This window comes from Plasmodium knowlesi (assembly GCF_000006355.2).
Source record: "Plasmodium knowlesi strain H genome assembly, chromosome: 11".
Classification (NCBI taxonomy): Eukaryota; Apicomplexa; class Aconoidasida; order Haemosporida; family Plasmodiidae; genus Plasmodium; species Plasmodium knowlesi.
In genome coordinates this window covers 567379-593890 of record NC_011912.2, presented here as the reverse complement: position 1 = coordinate 593890, position 26512 = coordinate 567379, and the positions used below count along the sequence as shown (strand labels likewise).

At 41.5% G+C, this 26512-nt stretch overlaps 1 protein-coding gene across 1 annotated transcript; it reads left to right on the top strand.

The window, feature by feature from the left end:
- Positions 1–1920: 1920 nt before the first annotated feature.
- On the top strand, positions 1921–26445 carry PKNH_1112700 (SICAvar, type I; the record flags this gene model as incomplete). Its single annotated transcript, XM_002261268.2, has 13 exons — positions 1921–2007; positions 2188–2983; positions 10215–10315; positions 10472–11050; positions 11253–11760; positions 20349–20437; positions 20686–21208; positions 21373–21467; positions 21881–22504; positions 22999–23673; positions 24042–24770; positions 25083–25721; positions 26029–26445. The coding sequence occupies 13 exons, from the start codon at positions 1921–1923 to the stop codon at positions 26443–26445; spliced, it is 5862 nt and encodes a 1953-aa protein (XP_002261304.2).
- Between the last annotated feature and the right edge of the window lie 67 nt (positions 26446–26512).

Below are 26512 nucleotides of genomic sequence, written 5' to 3'. Positions count from 1 at the left end.
GGTTCCCTAAAGGGGTAACAGAAGAAAGAAGGCTCTTTCCTCGGTTTTCAGAACAAATAATATGGCCTGGTATTTTAGCTTCCTTAAGGGTAGAAAGAATCTTTTCTTTTTGTAGGTGCTTAAAGGAAGAAAAAGAAAGAAGTTTTTCAAAGGGAAGAAATAGGAGGTTTCTTAAGGGAAAGATAAAGAAGGTTTTCAAAGGGAAGGAAAAGAAGAAAGAAGGTTTTCAGAGGGAAGAAAAAGAAGGTTATAAGAGGGATAGGAAGAAGGTTTCTTGAGGGAGGAAGAAAAAGAAGGTCTAAGGGAGGGAGGAAAGGTTCCTTCCTAGGTTATTAGAACAATAATATAGCCTGGTGTTTAGCCACCTTTAAGGGAAGAAAAAGAAGGTTTCTTAAAGGGGGAAAGGAGAAGGTAACGGGGAAGAAAAAGAAGGTTTTAAGGGGGTAAAAGAAAAAGAAGTCTCTTTCCTCGATTTTTTTAGAACAACAATAACATATGGCCTGGTACTTAACTCCCTAAGGGAAGAAAAAGAAGGTTCTCAGGGGGGGAAGAGAAAAAGAAGGTTCTTTTTCCTCGATTTAGGGTTAGAACAATAATATATGGCCTGGTTTTTAATCACCTTAAGGGAAGATAAAAAAGGTTCCTTAAAGGAGGAGGAAGAAGAAAGGTTTTAAAGGAGGAAAAAAGAAGAAGGAAGTTTTTAAAAGGAGACAAAAGGAGGAGGAATTTTAAGGGGGAAAAGAAGAAAGAAAGTTCTTTTTCCTCGTTTTTTTTTAGAACAATAATATATGGCCTGCTGTTTAATCACCTTAAGGGAGGGAAGAAGAAGTTGAAAATTTTTTTCTTTTATTTTTTTCCTTTGAGGAAAAGAAAAAGAAGGTTTCTTAAGGGAGGAAGAAGAAGAAAGTTTCTTAAAGGAAGAAGAAAAAGAAGGTCTTCAGAGGGAAGAAGTAGATTCTCTCCTCGGTTATTAGAACAGTAATATGGCCTGGTATTTTAGCCACCTTTAAGGGAAAGAAAGAAGGTTTCTTAGGGAGGAATAGAAAGAAGGTTTTCTAAGGGAGAAAAGAAAGAAGGTTTCTTAGGGGAAAAGAAAAAGAAGGTTTTTAAAGGGAAGGAAAAGAAGAAAGGAGGTTTCAAAGGGAGAAAAGAAAGAAGGTTCCTTAAAGGGGAAAGAAAAAGAAGATTTTCAAAAGGGGGGGAAGAAAAAGAAGGTTTCTTAAAGGGGAAGGAAAAGAAAAAGAAGGTTTCTTAAAGGGGAAGGAAAAGAAGGTTTTCAAAGGGGGAAGAAAAAGAACATTTATAGGGAAAAAGAAAGAAGAAAGAAGGTTCCTTAAAGGAGGAAGAAAAGGAAGGTTTCTTAAGGGGGGTAAGGGAAAAGAAGGTTTCTTAAAGGAGGAAGAAAAAGAAGGTTATTTCCTCTATTATTAGAACAATAGTGTGGCCTGGTAATTTAGCTCCTTTAGGGGGAAAAAAAAGAATCTTTTTCTTTTTATATAGGTTTTTTAAGGGGAAGAAAAAGAAGGTTGCTTAAGGAAGGTTGCTTAAAGAAGGAAGAAAAAGAAGTTTTTCAAAGGGGAGGAAAAGAAGAAAGAAGGTTTCTTAAGGGGGAATAGAAAGAAGATTTATAGGTTTAAAGCAGAAGAAAAAGAAGTTTTTCAAGGAGGAAAGAAGGAATGTTTAAGGAAGGAAAGAAAGAACCAATAGAGAAAAAAAGAAAGAAGAAAAAGAAGAAGGAAAAGAAGTAATTTCTTCCTTCCTTTTTTTTCCTTTTTCTTTCTTTTCTTTGTTGTGTAGTCCTGTGTGTGGGAAATTTGGGAAAAAAATATCCCTATTATAAAAGAAGACGAAGAAGAAGAAGAAGAAGAAGACGAAGAAGACGAAGAAGACGAAGAAGAAGAAGACGAACAATTCATAAACATGGCGGACAAATTCGCAGGAGTATTAACAAAATGGTATCAGGATCAGGGCGCAAGTGGGGGGCCAAGTGGTCAAGATGGCGGCTATGTAAGGAATTATAATTCTTTTTCCAAATAGGAAAAATTAAATGTTCCTATAACATTTGGAAATATTATATGTACATATATGTATATATATATATATATATATATATATATATATGTGTATATATATATGTATATATACTTTTCTCTCTTTTTTTTTCTTTTTGTTGTTCTTTGTGTGCAGGCAGAATTGGAGAAACTAATGAAGGAAATGCTTGCTGAATTAGGGAGAGATATGGATGACAGCACCCCAGACCACGAAGTGGCATCTGCATGTGCAAATGCGGGAGAGAAGTATCCCGGCCAGGGGATGACTCAGGACAAAGAAATCTGTAAAGCGCTTGTGAAAGCATTATACTGGATGAATGGACGGAGTAGGGGGTCTGCAGGAACAAAGGGAGATGATGGAGCAGGGGGGCAAGGTCTGAAGGATCTGAAGCAATATTTAAGGTGTATAGTAGGTTACAGTGCTATGATAAAACTCCTCAGTAATAAGTGTGAAGTGCAGAAAATTATGGTAGCTGTTGAAAATGCTGAAGCGAGTGTAGCAGGGGGAGGGAATGAACTCCTTAGTGAGAAGTGTAAGGATATCAAATATGAGGATATTGCATTAAGTGCCCAAATTCTGGGGGAACCTTTGGCAGAGTGGGTGCGGAATTTGAATAGAGCTGGGAGTATGATGAGTTTATACATTAATTGGAGACTCTGCCCATCGAATATGAAATGGGAACATGGACAAATGAAGGAAGGTGAAGATGAAAATAAGGAAATTCTTCAATTGTTAAAAGAGAAGAAGGCCAGGGAATTACACAAAAAAGTTTATCCCCCGGGGAGTTCAGCGTCTGCCAGTGGAAGTTCAACTTCACAGGATAACATATTAAAAAAAGTTCTCGAGGACGCAGCATCATGTTCATCAGGATCAGTACCAGGAAATGGTGACATGAAGAAGTGCCTAAAGGAAAAACTGGAATTAGAAGTAGGTAAGTAAAAATTATCTAATTGAGCAATATTTGACATTCTGAGTGAGTAATATTTCATGTTTTGCGTGAGTAACGGAGTAATGTTTCATGTTCTGAGAGAGTGAGGGAGTGAAAATTGTGGTCCCAGATAGTAAGGTTTCGGGTTCCGGGTTTAGGGTTCCGGGTTTAGGATTAGGGTTCCGGGTTTAGGAGTAGGGTTCCGGGTATAGGAGTAGGGTTCCGGGTATAGGAGTAGGGTTCCGGGTTTAGGAGTAGGGTTCCGGGTTTAGGAGTAGGGTTCCGGGTTTAGGAGTAGGGTTCCGGGTTTAGGAGTAGGGTTCCGGGGTTCCGGAGTAGGGTTCCGGGTTTAGGAGTAGGGTTGCGGGTTTAGACGTAGGGTTCCGGGTTCAGGGTTTTAGGGTTCCGGGTGTAAGAACTTAGATTCCGGGTTTAGGTGTAAGGTTGTAGGGGTGTTAGAAGCAGGATTCCGGATTTAGGAGTAGGGTTCCGGGTTTAGGAGTAGGGTTCCGGGTTTAGGAGTAGGGTTGCGGGTTTAGGAGAAAGGTGTCAGGGTGTTAGGACTTAGATTCCGGGTTTAGGACAGAGGTGTCAGTGTGTTAGAACTTAGATTCCGGGTTTAGGACAAAGGTGTCAGGGTGTTAGAAGTCAGATTCCGCGTTTAGGGAGAAGGTTGTTGGGGTGTAAGAACTTAGATTCTGGGTTTAGGAGAAAGGTGTCGGGGTGTTTGAAGTCAGATCTCCTGGTTTAGGAATAAGGTGGCAGGGTGTTAGAACTTAGATTCCGGGTTTAGGAGGAAGTTGTCAGGGTGTTAGGACATAGATTCCAGGTTTAGGAGGGAGGTGTCAGGGTGTTAGAACTGAGGTTCCGGGTTTAGGGGGAAGGAGTCAGGGTGTTAGAACTTAGATTCCGGGTTTAGGACAAAGGTCTGAGGGTGTTAGGACTTAGATTCCGGGTTTAGGAGGAAGGTGTCAGGGTGTAAGAACTTAGATTCCGGCTATTAGAGGAAGGTTGTACGGGTGTTAGTACTTATATTCCGCGTTTAGGAGTAAGGTTGTCAGGGTGTCGAAAATCAGATTCCAGGTTTAGGAGGAAGGTGTCAAGGTGTAGGAACTTGGATTCCGGGTTTAGGGGGAAGGTTGTAGGGGTGTCAGTATTCGGATTCCGTGTTCAGGAGTAAGGTTGTTGGGGTGTGAGAATTCAGATTCCGGGTTTAGAAAGAAGGTGTCAGGGTGTTAGAACTTAGATTCCCGGTTTAGGAGTCAGATTACGGGTTTAGGAATAAGGTTGTAGGAGTGTTAGAAGTAAGATTCCGGGTTTAGGAGTAAAGGTGTCAGGGTGTTAGAACTTAGATTCCGGGTGTTAGAACTTAGATTCCGGGTGTTAGAACTTAGATTCCGGGTGTTAGAACTTAGATTCCGGGTGTTAGAACTTAGATTCCGGGTGTTAGAGCTTAGATTCCGGGTGTTAGAACTTAGATTCTGGGTGTCAGAATTCGGATTCCGGGTTTAGGAAGAAGGTGTCAGGGTGTCAGAACTTAGATTCCGGGTTTAGGAGGAAGGTTTTAGGGGTGTTAGAAGTTAGATTACGGGTTTGGGGGGGAGGTGTCAAGGTGTAAGAACTTAGATTCCGGGTTTAGGAGTAGGGTTCCGGGTTTAGGAGTAGGGTTCCGGGTTTAGGAGTAGGGTTCCGGGTTTAGGAGTAGGGTTCCGGGTTTAGGAGTAGGGTTCCGGGTTTAGGAGTAGGGTTCCAGGTTTAGGAGTAGGATTCCGGGTTTAGGAGTAAGGTTTCAGGGTTTAGGAGTAGGGTTCCGGGTTTAGGAGTCAGATTCCGGTTTTAGGAGTAGGGTTCCGGGTTTAGGAGTAGGGTTCGGGGGTCAGGAGTAGGGTTCCGGGTTTAAGAGGAGGTTTCAGGGTATAGGAATAAGGTTTCGGGGTTAGCTTTACTTGAGTAAGGGGAAGAGAAAGGTAAAACTCCTCGAAGACAGAAACCGGATACTGCACACTAACCCGATGGTATGAACCGGATGGTATGGACTGCATGGTATGAACCGGATGGTATGGACTGGATGGTATGAACCGGATGGTGGTAACTGGATGGTAGGTAATGGATGGTAGGTACCGGATGGTATGAACCGGATGGTTATGAACCGGATGGTATGAACCGGATGGTTATGAACCGGATGGTATAAACCGGATGGTGGGAAGTGGATGGTGGGAAGTGGATGGTATGAACTGGATGGTATGAACTGGATGGTATGAACTGGATGGTATGAACTGGATGGTATGAACTGGATGGTATGAACTGGATGGTATGAACTGGATGGTATAAACCGGATGGTGGGAACTGGATGGTAGAAACCGGATGGTATGAATCGGATGGTAGTGGCCGGATGGTAGGAACCGGATGGTAAGAACCGGATGGTATGAACTGGATGGTGGAGACTGGATGGTGGAGACAGGATGGTGGAGACTGAATGGTAGGAACTGGATGGTTGGAACTGGATGGTATAAGCCGGATGGTATGAACCGGATGGTATGAACCGGATGGTATAAACCGGATGGTATGAACCGGATGGTATGAACCGGATGGTATGAACTGGATGGTGGAAACTGGATGGTAGTAACCGGATGGTGGGAACCGGATGGCAGGGAAGCATCTCAGCATCCCTCCCGGGAGGAAGGGAAAGGAAAAACTCCTCGCAGACAGAAACCGGATAGGACACACTAACCGGATGGTGTGAACTGGATGGTATGAATTGGACGGTATGAACCGGATGATATGAACCGGATGGAAGGGGAAGACGAACCGGATACTGGACATTAACCGGATAGCAGAGAACAGGATGGAAAAAGAAAAAAAAAAAAATAGGTTGGGTGAAGATGGGAAGGTTGTGGGGTGTTAGAAGTCAGATTCCGGGTTCACGCCAAAGGTGTCAGGGTGTTAGGACTTAGATTCCCGGTTTAGGAGGAAGGGGTCAGGGTGTTGTAACTTAGATTTCGGGTTTAGGACAAAGCTGTCATGGTGTAACAACTTAGATTCCGAGTTTAGGAGGAAGGTTGTAAGGGTGTTAGGACTTAGATTCCCGGGTTTAGGACAAAGGTGTCAGGGTATTAGAACTAACATTCCGGGTTTAGGACAAAGGTGTCAGGGTATTAGAACTAACATTCCGGGTTTAGGACAAAGGTGTCATGGTGTTAGGACTTAGATTCCGGGTTTAGGAGGGAGGGGTCCGGGTGTTAGAACTTAGATTCCGGGTTTAGGAGGAAGGTGTCAGGGGTGTAAGAACACAGATTCCAGGTTTAGGAGGAAGTTGTCAGGTTGTTAGAACTTAGATTCCGGGTTTAGGACAAAGGGGTCAGGGTGTAAGAACTTAGATTCCGCGTTTAGGGAGACGGTTTCCCGGTGTTAGAAGTCAGATTCCTGGTTTAGGAGGGAGGGGTCCGGGTGTTAGAACTTAGATTCCGGTTTTAGGAGGAAGGTGTCAGGGGTGTAAGAACACAGATTCCAGGTTTAGGACAAAGGTGTCAAGGTGTTAGAACTTAGATTCCGGGTTCAGGGGGAAGGTTTTAGGGTATAGGAATAAGGTTTTAGGGTGTAAGAATAAGGTTTTAGGGTATAGGAATAAGGTTTTAGGGTATAGGAATAAGGTTTCAGGGTTTAGGACTTAGGTTTCGCGGTTAGCTTTAGCTACTTCAGAGGGAGAGGATAAACTCCTCGCTGACGGGGCCTGCATACGACATAGCGACCGGATGGTAGAAACCGGATGGTATGAACCGGATGGTATGAACCGGTTGGTATGAACCGGATGGTAGAAACCGGATGGTTGGAACTGGATGGTAGTAACCGGATGGTATAAACCGGATGGTATGAACCGGATGGCAGGGACGCATCCCAGCATCCCTCCCGGGAGGGGTAGGTAAAACTCCTCGAAGACAAAAACAGGATACTACACACTAACCGGGTAGTAGTAACCGGATGGTAGGAACCGGATGGTAGGAACCGGATGGTAGGAACCGGATGGTAGGAACCGGATGGTGGGAACTGCATGGTGGAGACTTGATGGTAGTGACCGGATGGTAGGTACGGGATGGTATGAACTGGATGGTATGAACCGCATGGTGTGAACTGGATAGTATGAACCGGATAGTATGAACCGGATGGTAGGGATAGGATGGTATGAACCGGATGGTAGAAACCGGATGGCAGGGACGCATCCCAGCATCCCTCCCGGGGGGGGTAGGTAAAACTCCTCGCAGACAACAACTGGATACTATACATGAACCACATGATGGAAAGTGGATGGCAGGAAGCGCATGGTAGGGAGCGGATGGTATGAACCGGATGGTATGAACAGGAAGGTATGAACCGAATTGTATGGACCGGATGATGGAGACTGGATGGTAGAAACCGGATGGTATAAAGCGGATAGTATAAAGCGGATGGTATGAACTGGATGGTATGGACCGGATGGTATGAACCGGATGGTGGGAACTGGATGGTATGAACTGGATGGTGGGAAGCGGATGGTAGTAACCCGATGGTGGGAAGTGGATGGTGGAGACTGGATGGTGGAGACTGGATGGTGGAGACTGGATGGTGGAGACTGGATGGTGGAGACTGGATGGAGGAGACTGGATGGTAGAAACCGGATGGTAGAAACCGGATGGTAGGAACGGGATGCCAGTAACCGGATGGTAGTAAACGGATGGTATGAACTGGATGGTAGTAAATGGATGGTGGGAACTGGATGGTAGGAACTGGATGGTGGGAACTGGATGGTGGGAACTGGATGGTAGGAACTGGATGGTAGTAACCGGATGGTGGAGACTGGATGGTGGAGACTGGATGGTAGAGACCGGATGGTGGGGACTGCATGGTGGAGACTGGATGGTGGGAACTGCATGGTAGGAACAGGATGGTATGAACCGGACGGTAGGAACCGGATGGTAGGAACTGGATGGTAGGAACTGGATGGTAAAGACCGGATGGTGGAGACTGGATGGTATAGACCGGATGGTGGAGACTGGATGGTGGAAACTGGATGGTGGAGACTGGATGGTGGGAAGTGGATGGTGGGAAGTGGATGGTGGGAAGTGGATGGTGGGAAGTGGATGGTTTGAAGTGGATGGTGGAGACTGGATGGTGGGAACTGGATGGTGGGAACTGGATGGTAAGGAGCAGGATGGTGGGAAGTGGATGTTGGAGACTGGATGGTGGAGACTGGATGGTGGAGACTGGATGGTGGGAACTGGATGTTGGGAACTGGATGGTGGAGACTGGATGGTATGAACCGGATTGTATGAACTGGATGGTGGAGACTGGATGGTACGGAAACCGGATGGTAGTAACCGAATGGTATGAACCTGCGTGGTATGAACCGGATGGTATGAACCGGATGATATGAACTGGATAGTATGAACCGGATGGTAGTAACCGGATGGCAGGGAACAGGATGGTATGAACAGGATGGTATGAACCGGATGGTATTAACCGGATGGTATTAACCGGATGGTATTAACCGGATGGAATAAACCGGATGGTATGAACCGGATGGCAGGGACGCATCCCAGCATCCCTCCCGGGAGGGGTAAGAAAAAACTCCCCGCAGACAGGGACTGGATACGAGGACCGGATGGTAGTAACCGGATGGTAGGAACTGGATGGTATGACTCGGATGGTATGAAGCGGATGGTATGAAGCGGATGGTATGAACCGGATGGTATGAACTGGATTGTTTGAACCGAATGGTATGAACCGGATGGTATGAACGGGATGGTATGAACTGGATGGTACGAACCGGATGGTATGAACCGGATACTACACACTAACTTGATGGTATGAACCGGGTGGTATATACCGGATGGTAGAGAGCGGATGGTAGTAACCGGATGGTATGAACCGGATGGCAGGGACGCATCCCAGCATCCCTCCCTTGAGGGGGGAGAGGAAAAACTCCTCGAAGACAAAAACCGGATACTATACATCAACCACATGGTGGGAACTGGATGGTGGGAAGCGGATGGTGGAAACTGGATGGTATGAACCGGATGGTATGAACCGGATGGTATGAACCGGATGATATGAACTGGGCGGTATGAACCGGATGGTATGAACCGGATGGTAGTAACCGGATGGTGGGAACAGGATGGTATGAACCGGATGGTATATACCGGATGGTGGGAACCGGATGGTACTAACCGGATGGTAGGAACAGGATGGTATGAACCGGATGGTATGAACCGGATGGTATGAACCGGATGGTAGTGTTCGGATGGTATGAACCGGATGGTATGATCCGAATGGTAGTAACCGGATGGTAGAAATTGGATGGTAGTAGCCGGATGGTATGAACGGGATGGTATGAACCGGATTGTAAGAACCGGATGGTATGAACTGGATGGTATGAACTGGATGGTATGAACTGGATGGTATGAACTGGGTGGTATGAACTGGATGGTATGAACTGGATGGTATGAACTGGATGGTATGAATCGGATGGTATCAGCCGGATGGCATGGATGCATCCCAGCATCCCTCCCGGGAGGGGTAGGTAAAACTCCTCGAAGACAAACGAAACCGGATACGACACAACAACCGCATGGTGGGAACTGGATGGTGGGAAACTGGATGGTGGGAACTGGATGGTGGGAACTGGATGGTAGGAACTGCATGGTAGTAACAGGATGGTAGTAACTGGATGGTATAAACCGGATAGTAGGTACCGGATGGTATGGACGGTATGGTAGGAATCGGATGGTGGGAACCGCATGGTAGGAACTGTATGGTAGGAACTGGATGGTGGGAACTGGATAGTGGGGACTGGATGGTGGAGACTGGATGGTGGAGACTGGATGGTATGAACCGGGATGGTATGACCGGGATGGTATGAACCGGATGATATCAACCGGATGGTATGAACTGGATGGTAATGACCGGATGGTGGAGACTGGATGGTGGAGACTGGATGATGGAGACTGGATAGTGGAGACTGGATGGTGGAGACTGGATGGTGGGAACTGGATGGTTGTGACCGGATGGCATATAAACTGCAAATTTAGAACAATCCCAAACGAAAAAAGAAAAAAAAAAGAGAATAAATTTTCGTTGATCAATTGTGAATGACATACATTTACAACATACATACATACATACAACATACAACATACAACATACATATGTATACACACATGGTACTTCACATGTTCTATTAATCTTCTTCTTCTTTTTACAGCTGAAGTATGCATGAAAAACAGCAGCAACGATTTTTGCAGGCGCTTGCAATGTGCAGAACAATATTGGGAATTGAATAAGAACGATAAGCAGAATAGTCAGGTAAGGGGCAACTCCGTAAAGGAAGCCAAAGGGGGTGTACACATATATACATGAGCACATATATAAATATACATATGTATGTACATATATATGTATATATGTATATATATATTTATATGTATATGTATATATATACCTTCCCTCTCTATTCCGCAGAATTTTTGGGACGACTATGTCAAGCCCGAACTTGGGAAAGTCCTTCCTACTGCGGCACATAGTAATGATGGCTCCACTCCTGACCATTGCGACAGCGCGAAAGGCTTAGATAATGCAAATAAAGAAGCTTGCACTCACATGACAAAATTGTTGAATGCGATGTACCAAAATTCAAATAGTGACCCTAACAAATATTCTGATCAAATTATAAATTGTCTTTTATTAAATGCTTATGCTATAAAGTTAAAAGACGAAGCCAAAAAAAAAGGTTATTGTGACATAGACAAGGGGCTACAGGAGGCTTTCACAAATGCTGGGAAGGGCAATAGTAGTAACAATGATGTTCCCTGCCAATGGAATGAAAAAATCCTTGATACTTGCCAAAGTGCCACCACCCCCAACGACAAGCTAAAGGACAAAGTGGAATCAATGCTTAACACCAACGACCAAGGCAATGATGACGGAATACAAGAAACCTTGATTGCCTTCAATAAGAACAGTGAGTTATGTGAACGAGTAAAATGTGCACTGAATTGGTATAAGAACAACAACGTAAATGGGCACGGGGCGCCTGAGTGGGTAAGGAAATAACCATTACACATATACACATATACATATATATGTATATGTATGTATATGTATACATATATATATACCAATGTGTATGTGTATGTATATGCATATACATGTATGTATACGTATGTATACATATGTATATGTATATATGCATATGCATTTATGCATATGCATATATATATATATATATATATATTACTTGTAGGAGGAAGTATGGAATAAAGTCAAAGAGGATGTCACCTCACTTGGACAATCCATGTCCAATACGGACAACAGTCTGAACAGCCACTGTAATGATCTGGACAACAAGAACAAAGAAATGTGTCTCCTCTTTGCAAAAGGATTAAACCACATGTACAAGGAAACAGATGCTAAGGACGATCCTATGAAGTTGTTTAGACGAACTATGATGTGTGCAGCACTAAATGCATACGCCAAAGAATTAAAGGAAGACGCGAACAAGAAAGATAAATGTGACATAGGGGAGGGTATAACTCGCGCTTTCAACAAAAGTAATGACATTATGGAGAAAGCAGCAGCTACATGCAAAGATCCTAAGGGTGCTAACTGTTTTGTTTGCAAGGAAGAAAATTTTGATAATTGCCAAATTACCACAAGTGGCAACACTGGCGGCACTGAGGATGTAAATAACGAATTGGAAGCCATGCTTGACGAAGAAGACACCGGACTGAAGGACGCTTTGGACAAAATATGTAAGTAGACATTCCAATCTCAATAACCAACCAACCCCCCCAACACAAACACAGCAAAAAAAAAAAAAAGAAAAAAAAAAGGAAGAAAAAAAAAAAAAAAAAAAAAAAAAAAAAAAAAAAAAAAAAAAAAAAAAAAAAAAAAAAAATTATTAATAAGGTGGGGGGAGAAAGGATCATGAGGGAGTTGTGGGGTGTTAGAACTTAGATTCCGGGTATAGGAGTAAGGTGTCAGGGTGTTAGAACTTAAATTCCTGGTTTAGGAGGAAGTTGTCAGGGTGTTGGGACTTAGAATCCGGGTTTAGGAAAAGGTTCTAGGGGTGTCAGAATAAGGTTTTACGGGTATTAAAAGTCAGATTCCGGCATCAGGAATAAGGTTTTAGGGGTGTCAATAGTCAGATTCTGCGTTCAGGAATAACGTTGTAGGGGTGTCAGAATAAGGTTTTACGTGTATTAAAAGTCAGATTCCGGGTTTAAGAGTAAGGTTCCAGGGTATAGGAATAATGTTGTATGGGTGTTAGAATAATGTCGTATGGGTGTTAGAATAATGTCGTATGGGTGTTAGAATAATGTCGTATGGGTGTTAGAATAATGTCGTATGGGTGTTAGAATAATGTCGTATGGGTGTCAGAATAGGGTCTTAGGGGTGTCGGAATAAGGTGGTAAGGGTGTTAGAATAAGGTGGTAAGAGTGTTAGAATAATGTTGTATGGGTGTTAGAATAATGTTGTATGGGTGTTAGAATAATGTTGTATGTGTGTTAGAATGGGGTGTCCGGGTATAGGAGTAATACTGTATGGGTGTTAGAAGTGAGATTCCGGGTTTAGGGTGGTGACTGTTTTGAGTGTACACAGGACCAAAGTTTTGATAATTGCGAAATTAACACAAATGGCCAGGGCAGCACAGGTGAAAATGTAAATAGCAAATTGCAGACAATGTTTGAGGACGAACAGGATAAGACAGGACTGAAGGAATCTTTAGACAAAATATGTAAGTAGACACCCCAATCACAATAACCAACCCCCAAACACAGCAAAAAAAAAATAAATAAAAAAGAAAAAAAAAAAAAAAAAAAAAAAGGGAAAAAGGAAAGAAAAAAAAAGAAAAAAAAAAATAATAATATAAGGTGTGGGGGGAAGAGTATGATGAGGAGGATGAAGGTGATGAGAAGGTTTTCGGGGTATTAGAAGTCAGATTCCGGATTTAGGAGTAAGGCTGTAGGATATAGGAATAAGGTTGTATTTGTGTTAGAATGAGGTTGTATTTGTGTTAGAGTAAGGTGGTAAGGGTGTTAGAATAAGGTTGTAGGGGTGTCAGAATAGGGTCTTAGGGGTGTCGGAATAGCGTCTTAGGGGTGTCGGAATAGCGTCTTAGGGGTGTCGGAATAGCGTCTTAGGGGTGTCGGAATAGCGTCTTAGGGGTGTCGGAATAAGGTGGTAAGGGTGTTAGAATAAGGTGGTAAGAGTGTTAGAATAATGTTGTATGGGTGTTAGAATAATGTTGTATGGGTGTTAGAATAATGTTGTATGTGTGTTAGAATGGGGTGTCGGGGTATAGGAGTAATACTGTATGGGTGTTAGAAGTGAGATTCCGGGTTTAGGGTGGTGACTGTTTTGAGTGTACACCGGACCAAAGTTTTGATAATTGCGAAATTAAGACAAATGGCCAGGGCACCACAGGTGAAAATGTAAATAGCAAATTGCAGACAATGTTTGAGGACGAACAGGATAAGACAGGACTGAAGGAATCTTTGGACAAAATATGTAAGTAGACACCCCAATCACTATAACCCCCCAACCAACCCCAAACACAGCAAAAAAAAAATAAATTAAAAAAAAAAAAAAAAAAAAAAAAAAAAAAAAAAAAAAAAAAAAAAAAAAAAAAAAAAAAAAAAAGAAAAAAAGAAAAAAAGAAAAAAAGAAAAAAAGAAAAACAAAAAAAAAAGAAAAAAGAAAAAAGAAAAAAGAAAAAAAATAAATAAAAAAAAAAAAAAAAGAAAAAAAAAGAAAAACAGAAAAAAAAAAAAAAAATGGAATAATGTGGGGAGGTTGATAGTGTCATAATTCAGATTCCGCGCTCAGAAATTCAAATTCCGCGTTCAGAAATTCAGATTCCGGGTTTAGGAATAAGGTTGTTAGGGGTGTTAGAAGTCAGATTCCTGGTTTAGGATGAAGATTGTAGGGGTGTCAGAATAAAGTTGTAGGGGTGTTAGAATAATGTTGTATGGGTGTTAGAATAATGTTGTATGGGTGTTAGAATGGGGTGTCCGGGTATAGGAGTAATACTGTATGGGTGTTAGAAGTGAGATTCCGGGTTTAGGGTGGTGACTGTTTTGAGTGTACACAGGACCAAAGTTTTGATAATTGCGAAATTAACACAAATGGCCAGGGCACCACAGGTGAAAATGTAAATAGCAAATTGCAGACAATGTTTGAGGACGAACAGAATAAAACAGGACTGAAGGAATCTTTGGACAAAATATGTAAGTAGACACCCCAATCACAATAACCCCCCAACCAACCCCCAAACAAAAAAAAACAAAAAAAAAAAAAAAAAAAAAAAAAAAAAAAAAAAAAAAAAAAAAAAAAAAAAAAAAAAAAAAAAAAAAAAAAAAAAAAAAAAAAAAAAAAAAAAAAAAAAAAAAAAAAAAAAAAAAAAAAAAAAAAAAAAAAAAAAAAAAAAAATTATAAGGTGTGTGGGGGGGAGAGTATGATGAGGAAGATGAAGGTGATGAGAGGGTTTTCGGGGTGTTAGAATTCAGATTCCGGGTATAGGAGTAAGGTTGTAGAGTACAGGAGAAGGTTCGAGGGAATTAGAATAAGGTTGTAGGGGTGTTAGAACTCAGATTCCGGGCTTAGGAAGAAGGTTGTAGGGTGCCAGAATTCAGATTCCGGATTTAGGAATAAAGGTTCCGGGGTATAGGAATAATGTTGTATGGGTGTTAGAATGAGGTTTCAGGGGTGTTGGAATAAAGTTTCAGGGTGTTAGAATTCAGATTCCGGATTTATAAATAAGGTTGTAGGATGTAGGAATAATGTTGTAGGATATAGGAATAATGTTGTAGGATATAGGAATAATGTTGTAGAGGTGTCCGAATAAGGTTGTGGGATGCAGGGAATTAGATTCCGGGTTTAGGAGTCAGATTCCGGGTTTAGAAGTCAGATTCCGGGTTTAGGAGTCAGATTCCGGGTTCAGGAGTCAGATTCCGGGTTTAGGAGTCAGATTCCGGGTTTAGGAGTCAAATTCCGGGTTTAGGAGTCAGATTCCGGGTTCAGGAGTCAGATTCCGGGTTTAGGAGTCAGATTCCGGGTTTAGGAGTCAGATTCCGGGTTTGGGAATGAAGGTTGTAGAGGTGTTAAAGTCAGATTCCGGGTTTGGGAATGAAGGTTGTAGGGGTGTCAGAATAAGGTTCCAAGGTGTAGGAGTATGGTTGTAGGGGTGTTGGATGTCAGATTCCGGGTTCAGGAGTAAGGTCTTAGAGGTGTTAGAATAATGTTGTATGGGTGTTAGAATAATGTTGTATGGGTGTTAGAATAATGTTGTATGGGTGTTAGAATAAGGTGGTAAGGGTGTTAGAATAATGTTGTATGGGTGTTAGAATAATGTTGTATGGGTTTTAGAATAATGTTGTATGGGTGTTAGAATAATGTTGTATGGGTGTTACAATGGGGTGTCCGGGTATAGGAGTAATACTGTATGGGTGTTAGAAGTGAGATTCCGGGTTTAGGGTGGTGACTGTTTTGAGTGTACACAGGACCAAAGTTTTGATAATTGCGAAATTAACACAAATGGCCAGGGCACCACAGGTGAAAATGTAAATAGCAAATTGCAGACAATGTTTGAGGACGAACAGAATAAAACAGGACTGAAGGAATCTTTGGACAAAATATGTAAGTAGACACCCCAATCACAATAACCCAACCAACCAACCCCCAAACACAGCAAAAAAAAAAAAAAGAAAAAAAAAAAAAAAAAAAAAAAAAAAAAAAAAAAAAAAAAAAAATAAAAAAATATAAGGTGTGTGGGGGGGAGAGTATGATGAGGAAGATGAAGGTGATGAGAAGGTTGTCGGGGTGTTAGAATTCAGATTCCGGGTATAGGACTAACGTTTTAAGGGTATTAGAATAATGTTGTAGGGGTGTCCGAATAAGGTTGTGGGATGCAGGGAATTAGATTCCGGGTTTAGGAATCAGATTCCGGGTTCAGGAGTCAGATTCCGGGTTCAGGAGTCAGATTCCGGGTTCAGGAGTCAGATTCCGGGTTCAGGAGTCAGATTCCGGGTTCAGGAGTCAGATTCCGGGTTCAGGAGTCAGATTCCGGGTTCAGGAGTCAGATTCCGGGTTCAGGAGTCAGATTCCGGGTTTAGGATGAAGATTGTAGGGGTGTCAGAATAAAGTTGTAGGGGTGTCAGAATAAGGTTGTGGGATGCAGGGAATTAGATTCCGGGTTTAGGAATCAGATTCCGGGTTTATGAGTCAGATTCCTGGTTCAGGAGTCAGATTCTGGGTTTAGGAGTCAGATTCCGGGTTTAGGAGTCAGATTCCGGGTTTAGGAGTCAGATTCCGGGTTTAGGAGTCAGATTCCGGGTTTAGGAGTCAGATTCCGGGTTTAGGAGTCAGATTCCTGGTTTAGGATGAAGATTGTAGGGGTGTCAGAATAAGGTTGTAAGGGTGTTAGAATAACGTTCTAGAGGTGTCAGAATAAGGTTGTATTTGTGTTAGAGTAAGGTGGTAAGGGTGTTGGAATAGGGTCTTAGGGGTGTCGGAATAGCGTCTTAGGGGTGTCAGAATAAAGTTGTAGGGGTGTTGGAATAAGGTTGTAGGAGTGTTGGAATGATGTTGTTGGGGTGTCAGAATAAAGTTGTAGGGGTGTTAGAATAATGTTGTATGGATGTTAGAATAATGTTGTATGGGTGTTAGAATAATGTTGTAGGGGTGTCAGAATGAAGGTTGCATGGGTGTTAGAATAATGTTGTATGGGTGTTAGAATAATGTTGTATGGGTGTTAGAATAATGTTGTATGGGTGTTAGAATAATGTTGTATGGGTGTTAGAAGTGAGATTCCGGGTTTAGGGTGGTGACTGTTTTGAGTGTACACAGGACCAACGTTTTGATAATTGCGAAATTGATACAGACGGCAGCATGGAAGATGTAAATAACGAATTGGAAGCCATGCTTGACGAAGAAGACACCGGACTGAAGGAATCATTAGACAAAATATGTAAGTAGACATTCCAATCACAATAACCAACCAAACCCCCCCCCAATTAAAAAAAAAAAAAAAAAAAAAAAAAAAAAATTCAGATTCCCGGTTTAGGAGGAAGGTTATAGGGGTGTTAGAAGTCAGATTCCGGGTTTAGGAGTCAGATTCCGGGTTTAGGAGTCAGATTCCGGGTTTAGGAGTCAGATTCCGGGTTTAGGAGTCAGATTCCGGGTTTAGGAGTCAGATTCCGGGTTTAGGAGTCAGATTCCGGGTGTAGGAGGAAGGTTATAGGGGTGTTAGAAGTCAGATTCCGGGTTCAGGAGTCAGATTCCGGGTTTAGGAGTCAGATTCCGGGTTTGGGAATGAAGGTTGTAGGGGTGTCAGAATTCAGATTCCGAGTTTAGGATGAAGGTTCCAGGGTATAGGAATAATGTTGTATGGGTGTTAGAAGTCAGATTCCGGGTTTAGGAGTAAGGTTGTAATGGCGTTACAGTAAGGTAGTAGGGGTGTCAGAATTCAGATTTCGGGTTTAGAAGTAAGGTTGCAGGGGTTTTGGAATAAGATTGTAGGGGTTTCAGATGTATGGTTGTAGGGTGCCAGAATTCAGATTCCGGGTTTAGGATGAAGGTTGTAGGGGTGTTAGAAGTCAGATTCCGGGTTTCGGAATTAGGTTGTAAGGGTGTCAGAACTTAGATTCCGGGTTCAGGATTAATGTTGTAGGGGTGTTAGAATAAGATTGTCGGGGTATGGGAATAAGATGTCAGGGTGTAAGAACTTAGATTCCGTGCTCAGGACGAAGTTGTCAGGGTGTAAGAACTTAGATTCCGGATTTAGGAGAAAGGTGTCAGGGTGTAAGAACTTAGATTCCGGGTTTAGGACAAAGGTGTCAGGGTGTAAGAACTTAGATTCCGGGTTTAGGACAAAGGTGTCAGGGTGTTAGGAGTTAGATTCCGGGTTCAGGAGGGAGGTGTCAGGGTGTAAGAACTTAGAATCCGGGTTTTGGACAAAGGTGTCAGGGTGTTATAACTCAGATTTCGAGTTTACGAGGAAGGTTGTAGGGGTGTAAGAAGACAGGTTCCGGGTTTAGGAGGAAGGTGTCAGGGTGCTAGAACATAGATTCCGGATTTAGGACAAAAGTGTCAGGGAGTTAGGACTTAGATTTCGGGTTCAGGAGGAAGTTGTATGGGTGTTAGAATTTAGAATCCGGGTTTAGGAGTAGGGTTCCGGGTTTAGGAGTAGGGTTCCGGGTTTAGGAGTAGGGTTCCGGGTTTAGGAGTAGGGTTCCGGGTTTAGGGGTAGGGTCCCGGGTTTAGGAGTAGGGTTCAGGGTTTAGGAGTAGGGTTCCGGGTTTAGGAGTAGGGTTTCGGGTTTAGGAGTAGGGTTCCGGGTTTAGGAGTAGGGTTCCGGGTTTAGGAGTAGGGTTCCGGGTTTAGGAGTAGGGTTCCGGGTTTAGGAGTAGGGTTCCGGGTTTAGGGGTAGGGTCCCGGGTTTAGGAGTAGGGTTCAGGGTTTAGGAGTAAGGTTTCAGGGTATAAGATTAAGGGTTTTAGGGTTTAGAAGTAAGGTTTCAGGGTTTAGGAGTAAGGTTCCGGGGTTTGCTTTAGTTGAGTAAGGGGAAGGGAAAGGAAAATCTCCTCGCAGACACTAACCGTATACTACACACCAACCGGATGGTAAGAACTGGATGGTGGGAACTGGATGTTAGTAACCGGATGGTGGTAACTGTATGGTGGTAACTGGATGGTGGTAACTGGATGGTGGAGACTGGATGGTATAAACTGGATGGTAGAAATCGGATGGTGGGAAGTGGATTGTAGGAACAGGATGGTGGGAAGTGGATGGTATAGACCGGATGGTATGAACTGGATGGTATGAACTGGATGGTAGTAGCCGGATGGTGGAGACTGGATGGTGGAGACTGGATGGTGGAGACTGGATGGTGGAGACTGGATGGTGGAGACTGGATGGTGGAGACTGGATGGTAGAAACCGGATGGTATGAACCGGATGGTAGGAACCTGATATTATGAACCGGATGGTATGAACCGGATGGTATGAACCGGATGGTATGTGCCGGATGGTACGAACAGGACGGTAGGAACCGGATGGTATAAACCGGATGGTATGAATAGGATGGTATGAGCCGGATGGTAGGAACAGGATGGTAGAAACTGGATGGTATGAACCGGATGGTATGAACCGAATGGTATGAGCCGAATGGTAGTAACCGGATGGTAGTAACCGGATGGTATGAACCGAATGGTAGGAACCGGATGGCAGGGACGCATCCCAGCATCCCTCCCGGGAGGGGTAGGTAAAACTCCTCGAAGACACAGGCCTGATACGACACAACAACCGTATGCTAATAACCGGATGGTATGAACTGGATGGTAGTGACCGGATGGTATGAACCCGATGGTATGGACCGGATGGTAGGAACAGGATGGTATGAACTGGGTGGTATGAACCGGATGGTAGTAAACGGATGGTACAAACCGTATGGTATGAACCGGATGGTATGAACCGGTTGGTATGAACTGGATGGTGGGAACAGGATGGTAATAACCGGATGGTATAGACCGGACGGTGGAGACGGGATGGTGGAGACTGGATGGTGGGAAGTGATTGGTATGAACCGGATGGTATGTACCGGATGGTATGGACCGGATGGTATGAACCAGATGGTATGAACCGGATAGTAGAAACCAGATGGTGGGACCTGAATGGTATGAACCGGATGGTAGGTACCGGATAGCAGGGAAGCATCCCAGCATCCCTCCCAGGAGGGGGGAGAGGAAAAACTCCTCGCCGACAGGGAGCGGATACTACACAATAACCTGATGGTAGTAACCGGATGGTAGGAAGCGGATGGTGGAAACTGGATGGTATGAACTGGATGGCAGGAGATGGCAAACCGGATACTACACACTAAATGGATGGTAGTAAGGGGATGGTAGGAACCTGATGGTAGAAAGCGGATCGTAGAAACCGGATGGTAGTAACCGCATGGTGGTAATTGGATGGTATGAGCCGGATGGTATGAACCGGATGGTAGGAACCGCATGGTAGGAACCGGACGGTAGAAACCGGATAGTATGAACCGGATAGTATGAACCGGATAGTATGAACCGGATGGTATGAACCGGATGGTAGGGAAGCATCCCAGCATCCCTCCCGGGAGGGGTAGGAAAAAACTCCTCGAAGACAAAGACCGGATACGACACAACAACCGGACGGTAGAAACCGAATGGTGGGCACCGGATGGCAAGGAGACCGGTTACTACAGAACCAATCTACCAACACAATCAACCGATCGACCACATCACCCTCTGCATAGACAACCATCGTCATTATATTACTCATCCATTGTACATTGTTTTTTCTTCTTATAGGTTTACCATGTCTAGATAGTGAGAATTTATGTGAGCGTGCAGGATGTGTAGCTAAAAGATGGGTAGAAAACGGGAATGCACAGAATGGCGTAAGTGAGACAACACGCACTTGGGAAAAGAAATAACCATTATACATATATACGTGTACATATATACACATATACATACGTACTTACATCTATACATTTATGTATATGTAGATATGTGCATATATGTATACATCTATGTACATATACATATGTATATGTATATATGTGCATATGCATTTATGCATATGCATATATATATATATATATATATATATATATATATATATATATATATCCCCTACTTGTAGGATAACTTATGGAAAACGGGCAATGGTGTAGGGAAGGAATTAAAGGAACTCTCTGAGAAGATGAAAGGAAACAAAGGGGAGGCTGAAAAGCACTGTAAGGACCTCAAGGAAGAAGAAAAGGTAGTATGCGAGCTCATTGCTTCAGGATTAAAGAGTATTTATGAAATTGAGGCAGATAAAAACAGTGGGGGAAAGATCACAAAGAAGGCTTTAGAGGATCAATTATTTAAACGTACCATGCGCTGTGTTTTATTAAATGCTTTTGCTGATAAATTAGAACAACTTCCATGTAGTCAAGAGAAGAAAGTAAAGGACGCTATAGATGAAGCATTTAAAAAGAGTGATGAAATTAAGGATCAAACTTCTCCCTGCAATAATGATGGTGATAAATGCTTTAAATGTGGTAGGGAATCCATTATGACTTGCCAAATAAACAGCGAAGACGTGAAGACTAAATTAGACCCTTCGTTCACGTCGGACGAAGGAATAAAGAAAACGTTGAAGGAAAGTGAAGACAAAATATGTAAGTGGACAACAACAACAACCACTTCCATTACTCCTTAGACCATCTATCCTTCCATCCCTAGACCATCTATCCTTCCATCCCTAGACCATCTATCCTTCCATCCCTAGACCACCTTTCCTTCTAACTACTCCTTGCTTTCTTCCCTTCCTTCGTCATTGCAGGCAAACCATGTAAAGAGGATAACTTATGTGAACGTCTACAATGTGTAGCAAATAAATGGAAAAAGAATAAGGGAGAAAACGGAACGGTTACTTGGGTAAGAAATGTGTGGTCGTGCTCGTGGTCGCGATCTAGTGTGCTGTGCTGATGTTGGAATGGAAACCATAACATCCATAACAACATCCATAACAACATCCATAACAACATCCATAACAACATCCATAACAACATCCATAACAACATCGACAACATATATGTCTATATATACATATATACATATTTATATATGCATATGTATACATATTTATATATGTATGTATATGTATGCATGTATATATATATATATGTATATATGTATCTATATATGTATATGTATATATGTATATATGTATATGTATATATATGTATATATATGTATATATGTATATACGTATATATATATATATATATATATATATATATATATATATATATATATATATATATATATAACACCCGTTCTATGTTCAGGATGAAATGAAGGATGACTTTGGAGCAGAGTTAAAAGCACTGCTGGATGAAATGAAGAAAAATGAGAATCAAGACGCCGTTGCAAAAGAGTACTGCACCGCAGACAAAGACGGCAACACATGGAGCGAAAGCGATGCCCATGGCGTCGCTAACAAGACTGCTTGCAAGCTTGTTGCACGGGGGCTGCAACATATTTCGAGCATTCAAAAGAAATATGAGGGGGAGGAGAAAAACCCTTATGATAACCAAGAGTTTAAACAAATTGCTTCTTGCTTAATGTTAAAAGCCGTCGTACGGAAAATGAAAGAACAAAGTCCTATTTGTTACATAGAACCCGGCATAAAGAAGGCATTCGAGTCTGCAGACAAAATTAAACAAGAAAAATGCAAAAATAAGACACCTTGCATTGTGTGCAATTGGACCGACGACGACTATAACCAATTTGGTAGTTGCAAAGTTGGCACAGAGGAGATAAAGCCTAAATTGGACAAATTGCTCAAGGACAATGATTCCATCGTCAATACCGCCCTCATGGACATAACTACCACAGCCGGAAACAATAATTCTAATTTATGTTTCCGTTTGCAATGTCTAGCATCTCGAGTGAAGGCATCCACCAATGGGGTAAGTACAAAGAAAAGGAATAAAAAGAAAAGGAGGGGGATGAAAAAAAAAGAAAAAAGGAAAAAGGGGGGAGGAAGCGGATTCCAGGTTTAGAAATGAGGTTGTAGGGATGTTAGAAGAAGGTTGTTGGGGTGCTAGAATAAGGTTGTTGGGGTGCTGGAATGAAGGTTGTAGGGGTGTTAAAATAAGTTTGTAGGGGTGTTACAAGTCAGATTCCGGGTTTAGGAACAATATTTTAAGGTAGGAGAATAAGGTTTCAGGGTTTAGGAATAAGGTTCCGGGGTTAGCTTTAGATACTTTAGGGGGGGGATAGGAAAAACTCCTCGCAGAAGGGGACCGGATGGCAGGGAATCCGAGCCGGATACTACACACCAACGGGAAAAAGAAAAAAAAAAAGAAAAAAGAAAAAGAATGTATACTTATACAGGTACATATGTATATGTGTGTATATACATATTTATATATATATATTTTTTTTTTTGCTTTACTTACAGCAGAACTTCTGGACGACAAATGGCGAAGTAGGACAACTGTGGACACAATTGTCCACAGAAATGAAGACAAATAAGAACGACGAAGCTAAATGTAAAACAATGGACAATGGCACCACTGGTGCCACTGTCAATGGCAGACCTGCCACCGACCCTGAAAAAAAGGCATGCCAATATCTTACAGCAGGTTTCAACAAACTAAAAACTATTTCGACGACCCCAACGAATGGAGGAAACAACATCTTGGATAAGCATCCATCGTTGAAGCAAACAGTGGGTTGTTTATTACTTCACGCTTATGCAAAACAAATGAAAGAAAAATCAAAATGTGTCATTGATTCTGGTATAGTGAAGGCATTCAAGGTATGGAATGAGAGTACTAATGGTACTTGCAATGGCAAGGGACAATGTGTCCCTTGCCCATGGAAAGAATCCGACTATGACAACTGCTCAATTACCACAAATGCCACCACCAAAGAGAAGACGCCAGCAAAGACCAAAGTTGAAGGCATTGTGACTGCGGAATCCGTACCTAAAGCTATGGAGGACATAAATAAAATGCAAAACTTATGCGATTATATTAAATGCGCCGCACCTAATTGGTTCAAGAGCAAACTGCCCACAACCACGAATGGAGGTGTTAATACTGGTACTCCTGGTACTGCAACCACGACTTGGGTAAGTATTACTATATATACATATATACATGTATACATATACATATATACGTATATGTATATGTATATACATATATAGACATATGTACATACGTATATGTATATGTATATATATATACATATAGATACATATGTATGTATACATATACATATATAAACATATGTATATACATATATATATGTACGTATGTATGTATACATATGTATGTATATATGTATATGCATATAGATACATATGTATACATATATATATATACATATATAGAAACAGGTGTATATACATATGTACATATGTATACATACATATGTATATATGCATATGCATTTATGCATATGCATATATATATATATATAACTTCTTCTTTACAGTGTGACTTCTGGGATACGACTGTTAAAGGCGCACTGAGGACGATGTTCGAACACATCGAGAAGGAAGGAAAGAACAACAAGGATGGTGTATGCACCACCTTTGGTGATGAAAATCCACAAAGTGTTGAAAGAAAAGCATGTAATCATATCACGGCAGGGTTACAACACATTAAAGACGTTAAAGGGGACGCTAATGGTAGTACCCAGCCGAATGCAGAGGATGATGATAAGTTCCTTAAACAAACTATGATGTGCGCAGCACTTAACCTTTACGCAGATGAAATAAAAAAACAAACGGACAATATTTGTCCTATTGGTGAGGATAAAATAAGCGCAATGTTCACAACATGGAATGAAAAAAATAAATCTTCGCCTTCTCCTTCGTCTTCATGTAATGGAGGTGGTAGTAATAATGTTTGTTTTAAATGCATAAGGGAACCAGATTTTAGTGGTTGCAACCTCCTCGTTGACAGCAATTTGGTGGAAAAAGCAAATGGAAATTGCACTGATAAAGACAACAGAGACAATGTCCAAACTCAAATAAACAAACTCCTCAACGAAGACAGCAACCAATCCCAATCCAACTCCATTAACAACACCATGCAAAAAACATTCTCCGAAATCACTAAAATGGACCACAATTTCTGTACTCAAGTCCAATGCGCCATTAAAAAAAAATTGAAGATCAAAAATGGACAAGCAACCTCAACCGGAACAACACAATCTTGGGTAAGGGGCGATAGACAACTACACATATACATATACATATACATATACATATACGTATACATATACATATATATATACATATACATATACACATACGTTCATATATACGTTCATATATACGTATATATATGTATATGTATATATATGTTTATATATGTACATTTATACATACATATGTGTATACATATGTATATGTATATGTATATATGTATATGTATATGTATATGTATATATGTATGTGTATACATATGTGTATACATACATCTATATTTTTTTTTTTCACTCCCTTCCTTCTTCTTCTTTAATTATCAGAGTGACATAGACGAGGACGCCAAAGGCGTCTTAATGACACTCCTAGAACAAATGACGGAAGGTCAGACTAAACCGGAAGTTACCACATACTGTAACAACAGCAAATGGGATAATGGCTATAAAGAAGATAAAACAAATAAAGCAGCTTGTTTGCTTTTTGCTGCAGGACTGCAGCATATATATAAAAATAAGACGAAGGACCAGTTTAATGGCCCATCGTTTGGACAAACCATGGGTTGTTTATTTCTTAAAGAATATGCAAAACAATTGAAAGACTTGGCAAAAATAAAGAAAACATATGAGGTACATCCTAAATGTAGCGTAGATGAGGGCATAGATCATGCTTTTGGTAAGAGTGCTGAAATTATGAGGAGTGTATTAACTCAATGCAACGGGAATAGTAATAATTCTTGTTTTGAATGCAAACTAAATGGAGGTTATGAAACTTGCAAAATGGGCCAGGACAATATAGGAAATAAATCTAAAGAACTGTTCACAGAACCGACGAACAAAAAACATATGGAACAAACACTAGCGAATACACTTTGTCCCATCCTTCCTATGGATTTTCTTGCCCCTTTTGTTCCTTTGGCTCCTGTCTCTATTGGCCTTTCTGCTATGGCTTATTACCTTTGGAAGGTAAGATAAAAAAAAAAGATAAAAAAGAAAAAAATTAATAAAAAAAAAAAAAAAAAAAAAAAAATTAATGGGACAAAAAATTTTTTAATGGTTAAAAGGAAAAAAAAATTTTTTAATGGTTAAAAGGAAAAAAAAATTTTTTAATGGTTAAAAGGAAAAAAAAAAATTTTTAATGGTTAAAAGGAAAAAAAAATTTTTTTTAATGGTTAAAAGGAAAAAAAATTTTTAATGTGTAAGAAGAATATTTCACAATCTTCTTAGCAAAAATATCCTCTCATTTTTTTTTTTTTTTTTTTTTTTTTTTCAGTATTTTGGTCCTCTTGGTAAAGGAGGACAACGTTTCAGAAGATCTCCTGCTGAAATTCCGGGTCCATCAGTACAGGAACAAGTCCTCGATCATGTGGATGAAGGTGCTTCACATGAATATCGATTGGTGAAGGAACGAAAACCTCGTTCTGCTCCAACAAGAACGAAACGTTCTGGTCACGTGAATCGTCGAACAATTATTGAAATTCATTTTGAAGTGTTGGATGAATGTCAAAAAGGGGACACACAGTTGAACCAGAAGGATTTTCTGGAACTTTTGGTTCAAGAGTTCATGGGATCCGAATTAATGGAAGAAGAAGAACAGGTTCCTAAGGAACTTGTTCCTATGGAAGCGGTTCCTATGGAACTTGTTTCTATTGAAGAGGTTCCAAGTTTAGGTTCCCGGTTAATGGTTTAAGGTTCCGGGTTCATGGTTTTAGGTTCCGGGTTTAGGGTTCACAGTTTAGGTTTTACAGTTTAGGATT